The sequence below is a fragment of the Myotis myotis genome, unplaced genomic scaffold, assembly GCF_014108235.1.
Source record: "Myotis myotis isolate mMyoMyo1 unplaced genomic scaffold, mMyoMyo1.p scaffold_m19_p_7, whole genome shotgun sequence".
Lineage (NCBI taxonomy): Eukaryota > Metazoa > Chordata > Mammalia > Chiroptera > Vespertilionidae > Myotis > Myotis myotis.
The window spans coordinates 86,972,783-86,990,191 of record NW_023416379.1 but is presented as its reverse complement, the minus strand read 5'-3'; the positions used below and the strand labels follow the sequence as shown (position 1 = coordinate 86,990,191).

Here is a 17,409-nt window from a genome sequence, read left to right as displayed (position 1 = left end):
GGACATAAGGGGCAAGGTTGGGGTCAGCCTTGTGAAGGACAGGATGAAAGAAGTGTGACATGGAATGGAGCCCCCCCTTCCCGCCCACTATGAGTTTTGCATGTACAGCCTGCCCCTCCCAACCTAGGTCTCATGAGTTCGCGCTTTCTGGTGCCCCCCACCACTATCACACCCAGAAATGTTCTGATCTTCCATGTCACCTTCCCCTGTTGGAAGAAGTTACAGGGTCCTGAGTCATCATTCTCTGCTTTCCCCTCTCCTTCCCCCTCCTCCACCCCTCCCCCTCTCCCTCCTCCACGCCCTGCCTCTGGGTCTTGCTAGGTGGTTCCTAGGGAGGACAGGGATGAATCTATTCTAGAGGGACAAGGCCTCTTGTTCAGTTGGTTAGAGCCCATGTGATTTAAGTAGCTCTCCCTCCTGTGCACTGTTGAGGGCCAGCCCTTCTTCAAACACAGGTCCTGGGTGAAAATATTCTCGGCTTAACTCAGCTCAGACCTTCAGAAGCCCCCCTGGAAAGAGGTTCTGGTGGCACTAGCCTCCTCCCTGGAGGACCTATGGCCGTTACAAGTGCACGTAGGCATCCGAGGCATCCGGCATGCCTCAGGAAGCTCCCAGCGCAAGCTTGATCCCAGATAAGGAAGTGGATTTAGATTTGTTGCCCCCCCCCCCAACCCCCGGCCGCACTGCTAGTGGACATGCCTGTGGACATCGGGGGTGGGTACTTCTGGTGGTTATTTGGTTAGTTAGGTCAGCAGAGCATTTTGGGTCGTCAGAATAGGGCCCCTTTTCCCTTCACAAAGGAATGCCCTGCCTTGATGCCACTACCATTGTCTTCCCTCTGCAGAGAGAAGCTCTGAAGGGCACAGGGCCCATCCCCGAGCCCTCCCTTATGCCCCATTTCTCTTAGAATCTCAGGGACCCACCCAGAAACCTGGAAGCAATTGAGGGACAACATGGTTCAGCAGAAGCAACTTCGCCCCTGACGCTCGCTCCCCACTCCTTAAGACCAGGCGCTGCCTTTACGGGTCACAGCGACCCTCTAAAACACAACAACAGGCTGACCAACGTGAAGAACTATTTATTATTAGAAAAAGTCCAGAGACCAGAAAAGGAAGGCTGGATCCAGAGAAGCACAGAGAGGAGCCCCTGCACGGTGGGGGGCTGAGAGGAAGAGGGGAGCCCAGGCGTCCAGGCCCTGGGTCTAGGCGGCAGTGGCGAACCCCACCCTGTTGTTGCCCATGTCGTAGACGGAATAGTAGGACCTGAGGAAGACGTCCCCGAGGATCCACAGGGGCTGGCCATTTGGGGAGGGCAGGTAGGTGGGCTCGACCCCCACGGTGCAGTAGCCATTGTCCTGCACAAGACAAAGCACAGCACTCACTCATCGCACTCACACGGACAGGCACGCTCAGCCCTGCGCCCCAGGAAATTAGGAAGCTCACACACGCATAAACACGAAGCCACACATCCTCCCAAGCTCCCGGCAGCACTGGGACCTTGGCTTCCCTGCGGACACTACGCCCCCTGCACATCTTGATTTGCATATGATCTGCATCGTTTTGCATTTGTCCCAACAGAACAAATTCACATCCCCAGGCGCCCTAGGCTCTAAGAACTGCAGCCCCAGGAGTCTGCCCAGGGCTCAGGGTGCCTGGGGCCCGGGACTCGGGGCGCAAATGCAGAAATGAGTGAGCCAGCATCTCTGTCCTTGAGGACTCAGGCCAACTGAGCTGTCAGAGCAGAGGCCGGTGGGAGGAATTTCTGGAATGGGGGAATTCGGGCTTCAGGGACTCCTCCCCTCATGCCCCCCACCCACCCACCCACCTCCTGCTCCCAGGTCGTCCTGATGGTCAAGCGTTCGAGGCAGACCAACTTGGATCCAAACTTTAGTTTCACCCTGACTAGCTGTGTAGCCTTGGGTGAGTTACCTAACCTCTCTGTTCACTTGTAAAATAGAAATTAGTCTCTCCCTCATTGAATGTCGTGTCAATTAAGTAGAATAGTATAAACAAAGTGCTTCCCACCGTGGCTCATCCTGGTAGGTACGCAGAAAAAAGCCCACTAATTAATAATAATAGTTAATGCTCGTATTAACTATTCACAGCCTCTTTCCAGAGAAGGGGGTTTGGAATCAGTGAGTGGGGAAACTGATTCTACGGGAAGTGGCGCAGGGTAAGGAGACGCAGCATGCCTGGCTCCCCACGCCTTCCTCCCACCCCACCATGGCCCTGCTGGCTCAGCCCGCGGGGACCAGCACTTACGTTGAGGATGTAGGAGGAGGGCGGCAGAGGGAACTGCACCCCGTTGATGATGAAGGTAAAGGTGGGCAGGTTCTGGATGCTGTTACAGTTCACAACAAACTGCAGAGAGAGGAGCAGGGCCCAGGCTGTCTCATCTCCCACCTGAGATACCTACCGACCTGTCGACCCGTCGCCGCAGCCCCTCTGGTCCCAGGCCTGAGTCCCCAGCCTGCTTTTGGACCGGAGGTGGCAACACTAAGGGGGAGTCCTGTGTTGGTGCTGCTGGCACTACTCCTGTGGACTCCCTCCCGGGGGGGGGTGGGATTTGGGGAGACCCGAGCATCTCTCCCACCCCAAAAACATTACTTTTGCCTGAATTTCTCCTCATGACACATTGAATCTGTGCCCCATCTCTGCAACTGTCTTTTGAAAACACACAGATCTGTAGAAAGAGTCAGTCCCCCAAAGGTAATGGGAAGGAATTACTTAGACAAACGCTTTGCTGGGTTCTGGAGAAAGGGGGAGCAGGGGGCCTGGCCCTAGGGAGGTGAGGGACATATGGATTAAAAAGTTATCCCCCGCCCCAGCTGGTTTGGCTCAGTGGATAGAGCGTCGGCCTACAGACTGAAGGGTCCCAGGTTCGATTCCAGTCAGGGCACATGCCTGGCTTGCGGGCTCGATCCCCACTGTGGGGCATGTAGAAGGCAGCTGATCAACGATTCTCTCTCATCATTGATGTTTCTAACTCTCTCTCCCTCTCCCTTCCTCTCCGAAATCAATAAAAAAAATACTTTAAAAAAGTTACCCCTTGTCCCTCACCAGCTTGGCCCCACCTCCAGTGACTTCGCTCTGACTTGGAAGTCTGGCAAGTGTTCAACCTGTTTCCTCTGAGGAGCTGAAGCTCCGAAGAAATGCTGCCTAGCCAGAGCCTCCTCACAGCCCCTCAGCACAGGCGCTGCCCCCTGAAGCCGGCTCCAGGCCCCGCCCAGTCACCCCGGGCTCCCCACTCCAGGGCCTTGGGAAGCCTGACGTATGGAGGCCAAGAATCAGGCCATTCCTGGATCCCAGGAGCAACCATAACTGTCTCCCACTGGCCTCTCCCAGGGAAGGGACGCCTCTCCGACACACCTGTCCGTACTGGTCCTCCTGGGCCCCCGTGGCCTGCAGCAGGGCACTCAGGTACTGCTGGGGCACGGTGAGCAGAGACGTGCCCGTGTCCACGATGGCCTGGCAGCCTTGGGAGCACCAGCCGGAGGCCTGGCCATTAATGAGGAACCTGAAAGGTGAGGAGATGAGCAGTCTTAGCACCCCCAGCTCAGGGCAGCTAGGGGGTGAGCTTTCCCCACCTCTGAGGGACTCACAGCCACAGCCACCCATGCCAGGTGCAACCAGGAAGGTCAATCCAGCCTCCCACCACACCAGTCTACTTAAGGGCCACCTAAATGGCCATGGAAGCTCTTCTAAAAGTTCCAAGGAAGGTTCTAGAAACACTGACAGTCAGGGCTGCAGATATATTATAGGTACTTTAAGCAAATTAGCTCCCTCCAACCACCACGCACCCCGGATTCTAATCTATAAGGCCATAGTGTTGGATGACAGGTTCTGAAATAGTTGGGATTCCAAATCCTGCCCCTTCCTATGTTGTCCCCATCCCACCCTCTTCTCCAGGCCGAGCTGGGCCTCAAAACTCCAGCAGAGGGCAGCTGTGGCTTTGTGGGGGCAGGCCTGAAGGGGGTTGGGGGTCTCCTGTTTCCGTCCCCCACCCCCAACTGGTGTGTGGGTGTGTGGCATGAAGCGCCCACACGCCCAGAGCCGCCCCACACTCACTCCTCAATGCCAATCTGCCAGTAGAGCTCCTGGGTGACCGGGGCCCAGTAGATCTGCCCCTGGTACAGGCTGCTGTCCACACCCCCGAAGATGACCGCTCCGCCATCCTGGGAGCCCTGCTGGCTGCAGGAGGCAGAGGGGAAGGCGAGTCAGGGAGTGGCCATGGGAAAGGACTTCGTGTTACCAATCATCCCCAGAGCATCCTGCCTCCATCCAGGCTGGGCTCCCTGGGGGCAGGACTGGGGCTCCCCTCGGATGGGGGCTCCCAGGCTGGGCCCCTCAGAATCTCCAGTGCCTCAGGCTCCTGGATGACCCTGCCCTAGGGAAGCTGCTCGTGTGTGCCCCCCACAACCCCCCACCCCACCCCCACCCCGTTTTCCTCTCCCTCCCACTGCCTGATGCAGGTGGAGCTGACCCAGGCCCCGCTTGGCTGGCCGTTTTCGCTGGGATTGGAGGGAGGGAGGGCCGTGGTGCAGGGAGGGGGGATGGCTGTGTTTGCTTAAGAGGCCGGCCTGGTGGCTGAACAGGAGGGAACTGGGGGAAGCTCCTGAAGGCTAAGCTCAGAGAGATTGTAAACAGAAGTTGAGAATAGAGGGGCAATGTTAGTAACAGATCCCAGCGAGTAAGCCCCAACTACTCTGTCTACAAGGTGGTCGGCTCCTTCGGAGAGGAAAGAAGGAAAGTCTGTCCCAAGCCTCGAACCCGCTCCCCCGCAGGCTCCCAGGCCCCTCCCCATAAATGGCAGCGTTTGCTGTTGCTGGCGGTGAGGGGAACTGCTTGTTAGGAGCTAGTGGGGGGCCTGGAGCGGAACCTGAACCTGGCTGCCATCCCACGGCCTGGCTAGAGCAATAGATCAAAGGGGTGAAGCACAGATGACCGTGCAAGAGAGGTGCCGGGCGGTAAGCATTCAGTCCGCGGCAGTGAGCTACCTGGGGCTCTGGCAGCAGGTGAACCCACGAGCTAGTGAGAATCAGCAGTGACACTCACAGCAAAGCTCCCACAGAAGAGAGAGAGGCTGCCCTGGCTGAGGAACGCAGAGCAAAGGAGTGGGCTGGGGACCGAGGGGAGGTGAGGCCGAGGCCGAGGCCAGGGTGGGGAGCAGTGGGGTGTGGAGGAGGAGTCAGAGCCCAGGAGGGAAGCACTGGGCACAGAAGTGCTGGGGTCAGTGCCTGCTGGGTGGCCTCTAAATCCCAAAGGACGGAGCCCCAGTTGTCCAGGCTGAAGGAGGGGGGGGCTCCTCACTTGCTGAGGTAGAAGCTGAAGACGGGGCTGGTGAGGGCGCCCTCCTGCAGCATGCCCTGCAGTGCCGTGGTGGCCCCGCCCTCGGACAGGGCAGGGTAGGCCATGCCCATGATGCCGTCAAACTTCGCGTAGACGAAATTGGTGCCCGGCTCTGTCTCACTCAGGCCGAACTCCTGGTTGGGCACCTTGATGTTCTGGACCTGCAGGGGCACAGAGGATGGGAGGTGACAAGTGTCACTCCACCCCCCACCCCCCAGACACCCCCAGAGACCCCTCAAGGCTCTTCTTCACCCCTCCTCCATCTGTCCTCATCTGTCCTGCTTTCCTCCCCCGCGGGTCTTGCAAGAGTGGCTGTCTCTTCTGAGTGGCCTTCCCTACTGCAGGACCTGCCCCCCACTGGGTGACCCCATTCACCATGGTGTCCTCAGTGTCCTGCGCAGGACGGCCCTCAGAGGGGTTCAGGGAGTGAACGACTGGGCCTATTGTGCTGATTTCCCGTCCTGTGCAGTAGAGCACGCGGTGTTTTTCCATGTTTGTCAGGGTCTCCGTCTAATCTGGTTAGACCCTGAGGCCTGTGAGGCTGGAGCCGAAGGCCTTGGGGGGCGCGGGGGAGTGGCAGCGTCACTCACAGTCAGGGTGTCATAGCCGAAGAGGCCGGTGAGGCTGCCGCTGCCGTACTGCAGGGAGAAGGTCTGCCCGTTGGTGGAGTAGGTGGAGGACTGGCTGGGGTTGAAGCGGTTGTGGCCGGCTGCAGGGGCGGGAGGGTGTGGGGAGTCAGGCTGGCTCGTGGGGGCTGCCCTGCCTCTCGGGCCTGTGCTCCCATCCTGGAGCCTCAGGACCTCAGGGGTGGCCCACCCGGTTCCGGTTCTGGTTCCGGCATTGGAAGGCCAGCCCTGGCCCCACACCCCCTCTGACTTAGAGACTCTGGGGCCCGAGGCCTGTGACCTCCCTGCGGTCTCCCTGCCCCAGCAGGTCCCTGGCACTTACCAGATGCAGGACTGACTGACTCCCCAGGGCGTCCCTGCTCTCCCGGACCCTCACCAGGTCAGCAAGCTGGCTAAGCCAGGGCCTGAGAGCATGTAGGGCGGGGCCCATGGGGGACCCTCGGGCTACAGGCCTGAGGACCCGAACCCCAAGGCTTTGGCAGGGACCAGGGCAGCCATAAGACAGTGAGCATCAACATCGCACAGGACAGGGACCACATCCCAGTTCTCCCATGTTCCGTGGGGACCCCCAGTGAGGACTTAGTGAGGAGTGGAGCAGAGCAGGGCCCGCAGATGGAGGAAGAGGAGCTGGTGAGCAGGAAGGCGGAGGCGCCAGTGGGCTCCAGGACCAGCTTCCTCCCTCCGGCCTGGACGTGTGTGTGGCCCTGGGCGGAAGGTCCCCCGTCTGATCCCTATGAAGACTGCCCCCCGCCCCGCCCCCCGCCCCGCCCCCAGGTGTCAGCGCCTCCCCCCCCCCCCCCCCCACCAGCCCGGCACTCACTGCAGGCCTGGCTCTGGCAGTACACAGAGGGCACCCACAGGTTGGAGGAGCCGGTGTCAAAAAGGACCAGGAAGTTCTGTGGTGGGGTCCCGATGCTGATCTCACCAAAGTAGGCAGCCTAGGGCGCGGAGGGGCGGGGGGAGCAGCCTGTCAGCTCTGGAGGGACCCGAGGCCCGTGTCCTCCATGGGCAGAGCAGGGAGGGACCAGCCCCTGCCCAGCAGCCCGCTCCAGAAGCAGGGCTGGGCCTCCCCTCCAGGGAACGCCTCTAGCAGGCCCTTCTCCTTCATGGTTTCACGGATGGACTTGAACCTCTTAGGGGGACTCTGCAGAAGGCCTGTGCGTCAGCAGGTCCTCCCTCTTCCCCACAGCGCCTCCCATCAATCGCCCAGCCTCGCTCACCCGCCCTCCATCTCTAACTAAAGACCTCAGTCTCCCTGCCACTCTGTACCCACGTCTGTCAGGCGCTTGTGTGCGCCTGTGTGTTTCCCTTTCTCTGTTTCTGTTTCTCTCTGTCTCTCCGTCTCTTTCTCCCTCTGCTTCTCTCTTTCTCCCCCTCTTCTTGCCTGACCCTCAGCTGGTGCCTGCCCAGGGCCCCAGGGCGGCTGCCGGCCTCTGTGACCCAGCTGTCAGCTCAGCAGGGCCCCTCCCTTCTCTGCCTGGGGGATGAGGTCCAGGTGGTAGGGCTGGGGGGGGGTGGGGGGGCAGAGAGGAGGGTGCAGCTCACGGCCCGGGCCTTCCCTTTGGCCTTTGGCAGCAGGGAGAACCCTACTACCCCGGGAGGGTGGGGACTCACATCCATGTAGGCCATGGGCTCGTAGTCCACGCTGAAGTCACCAAACCTGTACTTCTGAGCAGGGTCGTGCTTGTGGGTCCTCAGGAACTCCTCCAGCAGGCCCTTCTCCTTCATGGTTTCACGGATGGACTTGAACTTCTTCAGGGGGACTCTGCAGAAGGCCTGTGCGTCAGCAGGTCCTCCCTCTTCCCTACAGCGCCTCCCGTCAATCGCCCCAGCCTCGCTCAGACACCTCTATCGCCAACTAAAGACCTCGGTCCCCCTGCCGCTCTGTACCGTGTCTGTCGCTGTGCGTACCTGTGTGTTTCCCTTTCTCTGTTTCTGTTCCTCTCTGTCTCTCCGTCTCTTTCTCCCTCTGCTTCTCTCTTTCTTCCCCTCTCCTTCCCCTTCTTTCAAAACTCCTCTCAGGACTTGCTCCAAGGTTCAGGAAACAATGACCTTCCCCCAGGATGCTCCCTCCCCATCTCAAGGGTCCTCACCCCACCCCGGCCCTCTGCTCTCAGATGTCCCATAAATTCCTTCCCAGGAAGGGGAGAGGGATTCAGGCATCACCCTCTGCAGGATATGTGCATTTTAAAAAGGTTTCCCGATGGCACACTTCACCCCAAAGAGAGCCCTCTCCTGTGGCGGCCCCCGGGCACCTGGCACCAGCTGGGTGTGGCAGGCTGTGCGTTCAGGGGCACCGCACAGGGCTGGGACTGAGAAGGCAGGGTCCTGGCACGGGCCTGCTGCTAGATGTCTGCCTGGCACACTGGGGAAAGGCCTGGTGCTCTGGAGCCAGAGCCGCTCTGGAATCGGGACTCAGGAATCATGGGTTTCTTCCCGTGTCACCCAGGTTTTCCTCCCAGACCTGCCTGGGGAGTGTCTGTGGGCCACCCCACCCGCATCACCTGCATTCCTGCTTCTTTCATTTCTTTCCTGTCTCAGTCCCCATTCCCTCAGGACCCTGCGTTCTCCAGAGATTCCCTGCTGACCCCTTCGCGTTGAGCTGACAGCTTCTCTAACCACCTCTACGGGCCTGCCCATTACAGGAGCTTCTGAGAGGAGCCCCTCTTCACCCAGGGAATCCGCTGGCCCAGCCCCCTGACGCCCAGAGACACCGCCCGCCCTCCCTTTCTCCTGACGCCTCAGCATAGAGAGGTCATGTCGCTTATGTTTCCGCTTAGACGATGGTGCCACCCGCCCAGTAAGTTTGGGCCTTCCGGAAGATTCAGCAAATGCCTCCCTCTCCGAGATCACTGTTCCTTTCTGTGGGAGGAGCCACAGCGCCGTCCCAGGGCTGCTCTGGCAGTGTCACCCCTCTTCTCTGTTCCAGGCCCATCTTTTCTGCCTTTGACGGAAGTTCCCTGAAGGCAGAGGCTGCACCTTCTCCCACCTGTGACTCCCGTCCTGCCCCAGCAGAGATTCTGGAGCCGAAGCAGCTGGGGTGTCCCCTGACCAGGCCACGCCTCACGGGGGCCCATCTCCCGCCCGGACTCCTGCACCAGCAGCCAGACCCCAAACTCACTTGACCACCGCCGCCTCCAGGAGCTGGAGGCAGAGCAAGGCCACCACCATCCGCTTCATGGTGCCGGTTCCCAACTGGCCGCAGAGCAAAGGCCACTCCAAGTCAGGCACTTGCAGTCAAGTGAAGGCCTGAGCCCTCCTTCGCCCTTTATACCCCCGGATCCAGGGCAGCCCCTGCCCCCTGCCCTGGACAAACATGACCTCAGTCCCTGTGTACCCCATGCTCCGCGTACCAATTGTTCCTGCGTGTTTTCCCTGGCAAGGGTGGCCGCAAAGCACTTTTCATCTTATTGACTTTTTAACACAAGTATGAGGCCAGAAGGTAGGAGCAGCGATAAGAGTTGGAGTGGCACAGATGACTTCTTGTGCAGGAACCAGAGGCGGGATATGAGCGTTTGGCATGAGGGCCGGAGACAGGTAGAGCCCTCATGCCAAACGCTCTCATCCCTGGCCACTACTGACATTTTAGAACAAATAATTCTTTGTTGTGGGCACTGCCTTGTGCATTATAGGATGTTTAGCAGCATCCCTGGCCTCTACCCACTAGATGCCAGCAGTAGTCCCTTGTGGTAGCAACCAAAAATGTGCCCAGGCAGGGCCAAATGTCTCCTTAGGGGCCACAATTGTTGAGAATGTTGGTTTATAGGTGATAGACTTGGAGGCCTCACTCAAGTCCTGCTTCCCAACACCCCCAAGCCCTTGGGCTGCAGTTTGGGGTGTCTGGGGGTGGTGGGGCCAGAGACTAGGATGATGGTAATGGTCACAGTGTGGTGCGAGTGGTCCTATGGCAATGATGGCGGTACCGTTAGCCCTGATGCAGGTGGTGGGCTGGGATGCCAATGGCTGAAGTCAGAGCTCTTTGGGGAGGCTTTGATGACTTTCAAGGTCAAATGGGGCATTAATTCAGCAAGTTCTCATGACACACTCATCATGTAAGCTAAGCTGGCTTCTGGCTGTGCCTCTTGAACTATCTGGAACACCAGGGGGACCCGGGGCAGGCCCATGAGGGGGGACATGCCTGCTCTTGCTTCTTTCCTTCATGGTCTCTCTTCTCCAGCCCCACTGGACTCCAGCCCTGTGTTTACCTCTCCTGAAATGCCGTGTCTTCCTTACCCTCCTCCCAAGCCCTTGTCGGCCCTTTCTCCTGCCCCCAAGCCTGCTCTAAGCTGTGCCTCTATCCCGCATCTCCAGGTCCTACCTGCTCCCCAGCTACCGCTTCTCATTGCCTGAGGTGACCTGGAGCTGGCCCGAGCCTACTAACCTGGCACAGGAGAACTCCCCATTTTGGGGTGAGTGGAAAAAAAGTTCCCACGCCAGTGCCCTCTCTGCCACCTGGTACCCCACACTCAGGGATCCAAACAGATTTGTTAGGCCCTCAAGCCCCAGGTGGAAGGCCAAAGCAGGCCTGCCAAACACCGATTTACCCAGCCAGTGGGGGATTTTCCACTCTGGCCACCACCACCCACTGCCCAGCCAGGGCCCTGGAGCCTCCCCAGCCCTGTGATGGGGGAGGGGAGGGAGGCAGACACTAGAGGTCTGCCCAGGTCTGGCCTGACTGTCTCAAGGCCAGATCAGCTCCCACTCCTCCATGTAGTCCCTTCTGAGCACCCCTAATGCATCAGGCCAGGGCATCTGCCTGGCTGCCAGGCTTTGGGGGTCTGCAGCCCCTGCCTACCCCACCTGATCTGACAGCTCAGTTTCCTCAGCATCCACATCCATCTCAAACCCTGGTCTGTCCCTGGCCTGCCCTCCACCACCCAGCCCCCCGTACCTGGAAAGTCCACCCCTTTCCCTCCCCTCTGAATGTGTCCAAACTCTGCCCATCCTTCAAGGCCTCAGCTCCTGGATCCAGGATGTACAGAGTCTGAGGTCACCTTAGCAGTCATCCAGGGTCACCCCCTACCTAGGACAGGAGCCCCAGGAAGCCAGATGCACTGGTTCCTGTTCAAGTTCATGTTCTGCCCCTGAACACTGCACACCGGCTGTGCTCTCCCTTTGGACTGGATCTCGCACTGGCTACAACCAGTCTCCGGTTTCCTGGGTATGTTTCCTCTCGCCATAGACTGCAAGCTCCCAGCGGGCAGAGTCCGCGGCTTCCACCTCCCTGCGCCTGGCCCCGAGCTCAGGAAATCCTGAATAGTAGGTGGAGCCATGAAATAGTTCCCAATGGGCCTTGGTTCTATCTCCCACACCCCATTAACCCAGTGCCCGAATTTCCACCCCACGCTCCAAAGGGATCTTGTTACAATCCAGGCCCTGGGACCCTCTCACAGTGATCGTCTCCCAGAAAAGAGGCATTCTCTCGTCACCCTCTTGTTACATCTGCCTCTAACTCATCAAAGGCCTTCCCGTGGCTAACTACGTAGAGTCCAAACTCGTCATCCTGGCCTTCATGGCATGCTCAGTCTGCCCCCTTCCGATGCTGCGTTCTCATCTCGACCTGCTGACCCGCAGATACTCATCGTGACCTCCTGGTTCCTGCCCAGGGGGCCTGTTACTTTCCAACCCCCGTGCCTTCATCCATGCTGTGCTCTCCATCCAGACCGCCCTTCCCAGGCATCTCCACCTGCAGACCTTCTCCTCCAAGACCTACTACAGTGTCACGGTCATCTCTACTGGCCCACCTGCTCTCACACTGGCCCGGCTGTGGAGGACATGGCTTCTTCTCCCTTACAGGATTTATTTCATACCTCCTTCTTGCCCCACATTCTACAACTTGTAACTGAAAGAATAGGTCTCTTCCAGCACATGACTCCTAAACAGCTCATTCCTCTTCAGAGTGTCTACAAAAGTGACACTGGCTACTGGGGATGTGTCAAGAGATGGCAACTACATAACATGCACGCTGCCACTGCTAATCCTTCACTCATGGCTGACATACCTAATCAAATATATCACTCTTCTTCGTAGTGCTGAGACATGGTCTTAGGATCCTTCCCAATCTAGTGCTCCATGCATCTTCAATCAATCTTACACACACACACACACACACACACACACACACACACATTAGAGGCCTGGTGCACAAATTCGTGCACCAGTGGGGTCCCTCGTCCTGGCCTGCAGGATTGGGACCAAAACCAGCTCTGTGACATCCCCCAAGAGCTAGATGGCACAGGATTGCTAGAGGGCACAGGCCAGGCCAAGGGACCCCACTGGTGCACGATTGGGGCCAGGGAGGGATGCAGGAGGTTGGCCAGCCAGGGAGGGACCATAGGAGGGCTCCAGGGCATGTCCGGCCCATCTCACTCAGTCCTGAGCAGCCAGACCCCAGCAACAAGATAACCTACAGTCAGAGTGTCTGCCTCCTGGTAGTCAGTGCACATCATAGCAGCGGTTCAGTGACCTTAGCATATCATTAGCATATTATGCTTTGATTGGTTGAACAGACAACCGGATGACAGGACACTTAGCATATTGGGCTTTTATTATATAGGATATATTTGTATTGATTTCAGAGAGGAAGGGAGAGGGAGAGAGATATAGAAACATCAATGATGAGCCTTAATTGGTTTGGCTCAGTGGATAGAGGTAGGCCTGCGGACTGAAGGGTCCCAGGTTTGGTTCCGGTCAAGGGCATGTACCTTGGTTGTGGGCACATCCCCAGTGGGAGGTGTGCAGGAGGAGGCTGATCAATGTTTCTCTCTCATCGATGTTTCTAACTCTCTATCCCTCTCCCTTCCTCTCTGTAAAAAAATCAATAAAATATATTTTTTTTAAAAAAAGAAAGAAATATCAATGATGAGAGAGAATCACTGATCACCTGCCTCCTGCACGCCTCCTACTGGGGATTGAGCCCACAACCTGGGCATGTACCCTGACCGGGAATTGAACCGTGACCTCCTGGTTCATAGGTTGATGCTCAACCACTGAGCAACACCACCTGGGCTCAATCAATCTTGAAATGACCATCCCCAAGACTTTTAATGGAGATTTTTTTTTTTTTTTAAAAGTCTGGATTTGAAATTTTATTTAGAATTCTGTACATATACCACTTTTTTTTTTTTTTAATCAACACAACTTGAAACTGGAAGTATTTGTACCATTCTGAATTATCTTCTAGTTCTTAATGTGCACACTTTGGTTTTAACATAGCTGTAATCAGTGTGTAAATGTGCTTGTCACTTAAGATTACTACACACACATTTCCATGCATTAAGATAAGCCGAATTCTTATCTCCTGCAGTGGCTATACGGTGCTCTATCATCATGGCAGCTAGGATTACTTAACCCTGTTCATTTGGGTGCATTCCAATTTCTCATTACTATCAATAGCACTTGGGCTCACAAACTAAAAATCATCCAAAGGAAGTTAGTTCCTCATTATCAGATCCATTGAATCAGAAGCTAAAGGAACGCCTTCTGAGGAATATGGGTAGAGGGGTCTCTTGCAGCAGGTGTAAGACTGAGCCAAGGATCTGAGTTTCTCTGTATTCTCTAACCCCTGATATAAGCTCACAGAGCTAAAGACCTCAGCTCTGGGGACAGGCACTCCATAAACCTTATGTTTGGGCTGCTGCCTGCATGAATTTTAGTTACAGCTTCAGTTATTATCTTGGTTTTATAGCTTTTTCCTTAAATTTTGTACGTGTTTTATACTTACACCAAATCTATTGTGGACATACTAGACCTGATTGTTTTTCAAGTTCAAAGATTAATGCTTTTTTTTCCTTTTCATTTTGACATAACTTTGACTTACAGAAAAGTTGCAGACATAATACAGAGAGTTGTCATCCAGAATCCCCTCACGTTAATATCTTACATCATAACCATAGTGCAATGACTGGTTAAACCCAGGAAGTTAACCCTGACCTAATACTAGTAACCAATCTAGAGACCTTATTTGAATTTCACTAGTTTTCCCACTCACGTCCCTTTTCTGATTCAGGATCCAAGTTAGGCTCCCATGTTGCTTTTAGTTTTCGTGTCTTCTTAATCTCGTCCAATCTGTGACAGTTTCTTAGTTTTTCTTGGTCGTTTATGACTTTATTACTTCTAAAGAGTACTGATCAGTTATTTTGTAGAATGTCCATCAATTTAAGTTTTTATTTTATTTAAAAAAATTTTTATTTTGAGAGTACATTTATTAAAGCTGGAGACAGTGAAACAAGGATGAACTTAGCATGGAAGAAGCAATGGGAGAGAGGCTAGGCAGGGCTACTTTGGGCCATTAGAGATGTTATCAGAAAGAAGTGAGCCAAGGCAGGGCTGCTGTCAGCTCACTGGGGAGTCAGAGAAAAGGGAGCCTTGGGGACAGGTTCGGGGGTGAGGCCGGGATGAGCTGCCGCTGCCCACTGCTCCCCTGGTTGCAAGTCCCCTGGGGTCCCTTAGAGTTTAGGAGATGTGCACCTGTAGGGGAAGAAGGGGGAGAAGGGAAAGGCAAGGGTGTGCCCCCCGACAGGGAGAGCATGCCTCAATTTAGGGTTTTTTGATGTTTTGTTTTTTTTCACGATGAGATTGAGGGCATGCATTTTGGGGTAGAAACCACAGAGGTGCTATACCTTCTCAGTGCCTGATATCAGGAGGAACATGATATGGATGTCTTGTTACTTTAACCTGAAGAACTTGGCTAAGTGAGGTCCACCAGGTTTCTCTACTGCACAGTTACTGTCTTTCCCTTGGTCATTAATGTGTCCTCTGAAGAGACACTTTGAGATGATGTAAGTATCCCATTTCTTATCATTCTTTTCCCCACTCACTTTAACATCTGTTGCTGGTTCCTTCCTGCCACAGTCGTTTTGGTGGTGTTTGCCTAATGGTGCTTTTCTAGTCCCATCACTCCTTCTACATTTATTGATTAGAATTCTACAGGAAGGAAGAGCTGGGTTCAAGGTTTTAAAACGGACTCTTCCTCCCCTGCCAAGACATCCCACCCATCACCGAAGGTGTGCCAGGCAGGGTGCTTGATATCTGTTTACTCAGGCAACCCTTACAGCAACCCCACAAGATAGGCCACCTCCTCCCATTCTATAGAGCAGTCCACTTTATCTGTCTGTATTTCAAACAGCTGGAAACTGATCTGTGTGTATAAATGGAAAAATAGACAGACTGGTGTTTTTTCTCTGGTCTACTGATTAACATACCTTTGAAAACAGTAACTTGCTTATCTGGCCTAAGTGGAAAGGGGGATCCATTGAATAGGTGGGGGGCATGCCGCATTGCAGTTCAGCTGCCGGAAGGGAAAGGATGGGGCAGAGCCTTGGGGTCCACTGGAATCTGGGATCTAAACACCACTAGGACCTTCTCTCTGCTTCTCATTTCCTCTCTTCTCCCCTCCCCTCCCCTTCCCCTTCCCCTCCCCTCCCCTCCTCTTCCCTTCTCCTCCCCTCCTCTTCCCTCCCCTCCCCCTCCTCTCCCCTCCCCTCCCCTTCTCCTCCCCTCCTCTTCCCTCCCCTTCCCTCCCCTCCCCTCCCTCCCCCTCCTCTCCCCACCCCTTCCCCTCCCCTTCCCCTCCCCTCCCCTCCTCTCTCTCTCTCTCTCTCTCTCTCTCTCTCTCTCTCTCTCTCTCTTTCTCTCTCATTATAGGTTGGCTTTCTCCATGTATCTGACCTATAGAAGCTGAGATTTACATTTCCAGAGAAAGAATAAAGCCAACATTCCCATGAAAGTTCTCTGATTGGTCAGGCACCCACAGCCAGACCAATCAACTGTGGCAGAACTTGGTGGCTTCCTGAGGAAGCATTTTGAAGAGGGTGGACAGAAGTCCCCAGAGGGAGTACGATGCTTCTGAGCAAGTGATCTCAGAGATGTCCTTGTATCTTTACTTCTGGTGACATCGGACCTACCTCGAACTCCTCGGCCATCTCTCTCTGTACATGTTGAAGAACGTGGTGGTGACATGCAGTGGATTTCAGAAGGCCAGCCTCCACCACTTACTGACCCTTTGACCGCGCCAGTTCACTTACCCTCCCGGAGCCTGAGTTTTCCGGGCTGTAAAATGGGGATAATCATCTACCCTGCGGGGCTGCTATAATCGTCCAACAAGGCCCTGATTGTGAGAGCGCTGGCATGTCGCAGGATCAGATTCCTTTTCATGCCGTTGGGGAGGGGCTGGAGAGGGGCCAGGGCCTTTGGGGAGTGTTGTTTCCTGACCTAAGTCCTAGTGACATGGGTCTGTGAGAAGTCGATGAGCTGCATACTCATAATACATGCACCTTTCAACACGTGTCTTATACTTTAATTTAAAATGTCATAAAGTCACCTGGCCTGCGTGAGTCAGTTAGTTGGAGTGTCGTCCCGTGTACCCAAAGGTTAGGGGTTCATTTCCTGGTCAGAGTGCATGCAGGAGGCAGCCGATCAATGTTTCTCTCCCTCCCGCTTTCTCTCTCTCTAAAATTAATTTTTGCCGAAACCGGTTTGGCTCAGTGGATAGAGCGTCAGCCTGCGGACTGAGAGGTCCCGGGTTCGATTCCGGTCAAGGGCATGTACCTGGGTTGTGGGCATATCCCCAGTAGGAGATGTGCAGGAGGCAGCTGATCGATGTTTCTCTCTCATCGATGTTTCTGACTCTCTATGTCTCTCTCTTCCTCTCTATAAAAAATCAATAAAATATATTAAAAAAATAAATAAATAAAATTAATTTTTAAAAAATGTCTGTGGGTGAGGATTTTTTAAAAAGTTTTATGAAGTCAAATTTAATTTTTTTAATTAAAAAATTTTTTCATAGTGATTAGACATTTATATAACTTACAAAGTGATCCCCTGGTGAGTCTTGCACCCACCTGATACTATACATAGTTATTACAACATTATGACTATACTAGAGGCCCAGTGCACAAAATTCATGCACTTGGGCAGGGGGGTCCCTCAGCACAACCTCACAGTCTGGGAGCCCTCGAGGGATGTCCGACTGATGGCTTAGGCCTGTGGTGACACCTGGCCTGGCCTCTCCCTGCAGGCCTAAGCCATCAGTCGGACATCCTTAGTGCTGCTGCAGAGGCGGGAGACGCTCCCAACACTGCCGCTGCACTCACCAGCCGTGAGCCCAGCTCTGACTGAGCGGTGCTCCCCCTGTGAGCACACTGACCACCAGGGGACAGCTCCTGCATTGAGTGTCTTCCCCCAAGTGGTCAGTGCACATCATATTGACCATTTGTTCTGCTGTTCAGTCAATTTGCATATTAGCCTTTTATTATATAGGATTATATATCCCTGGGCCCTATGCTGTATTTTACATCCCAGGACTATTTTATAACTGACATTGTGTCGCAGTCGCATTTTAAAAATAAGGAAGAGAGGAAAGGAGACAGAACACCTCCTGTCAGAGGACCTCAGAGTGGAGGGAGGCAGTCCCACTCGGGGACTTCCCGGCGGAT

The 17,409-nt window shown here is 55.0% G+C and overlaps 1 protein-coding gene across 1 annotated transcript; it reads right to left on the bottom strand.

The window, feature by feature from the left end:
* Positions 1-1,058: 1,058 nt before the first annotated feature.
* PGC (progastricsin) lies at positions 1,059-9,211 on the bottom strand. Its single transcript, XM_036317641.1, has 9 exons — positions 9,096-9,211; positions 7,589-7,739; positions 6,795-6,912; positions 5,939-6,057; positions 5,310-5,509; positions 4,068-4,190; positions 3,369-3,516; positions 2,262-2,360; positions 1,059-1,354 (listed from the first exon to the last, which is right to left on the bottom strand). Exons 1-9 carry the CDS (start codon positions 9,152-9,154, stop codon positions 1,202-1,204), a joined length of 1,170 nt encoding a protein of 389 aa, XP_036173534.1. The 5' UTR covers positions 9,155-9,211; the 3' UTR covers positions 1,059-1,201.
* Positions 9,212-17,409: the final 8,198 nt, after the last annotated feature.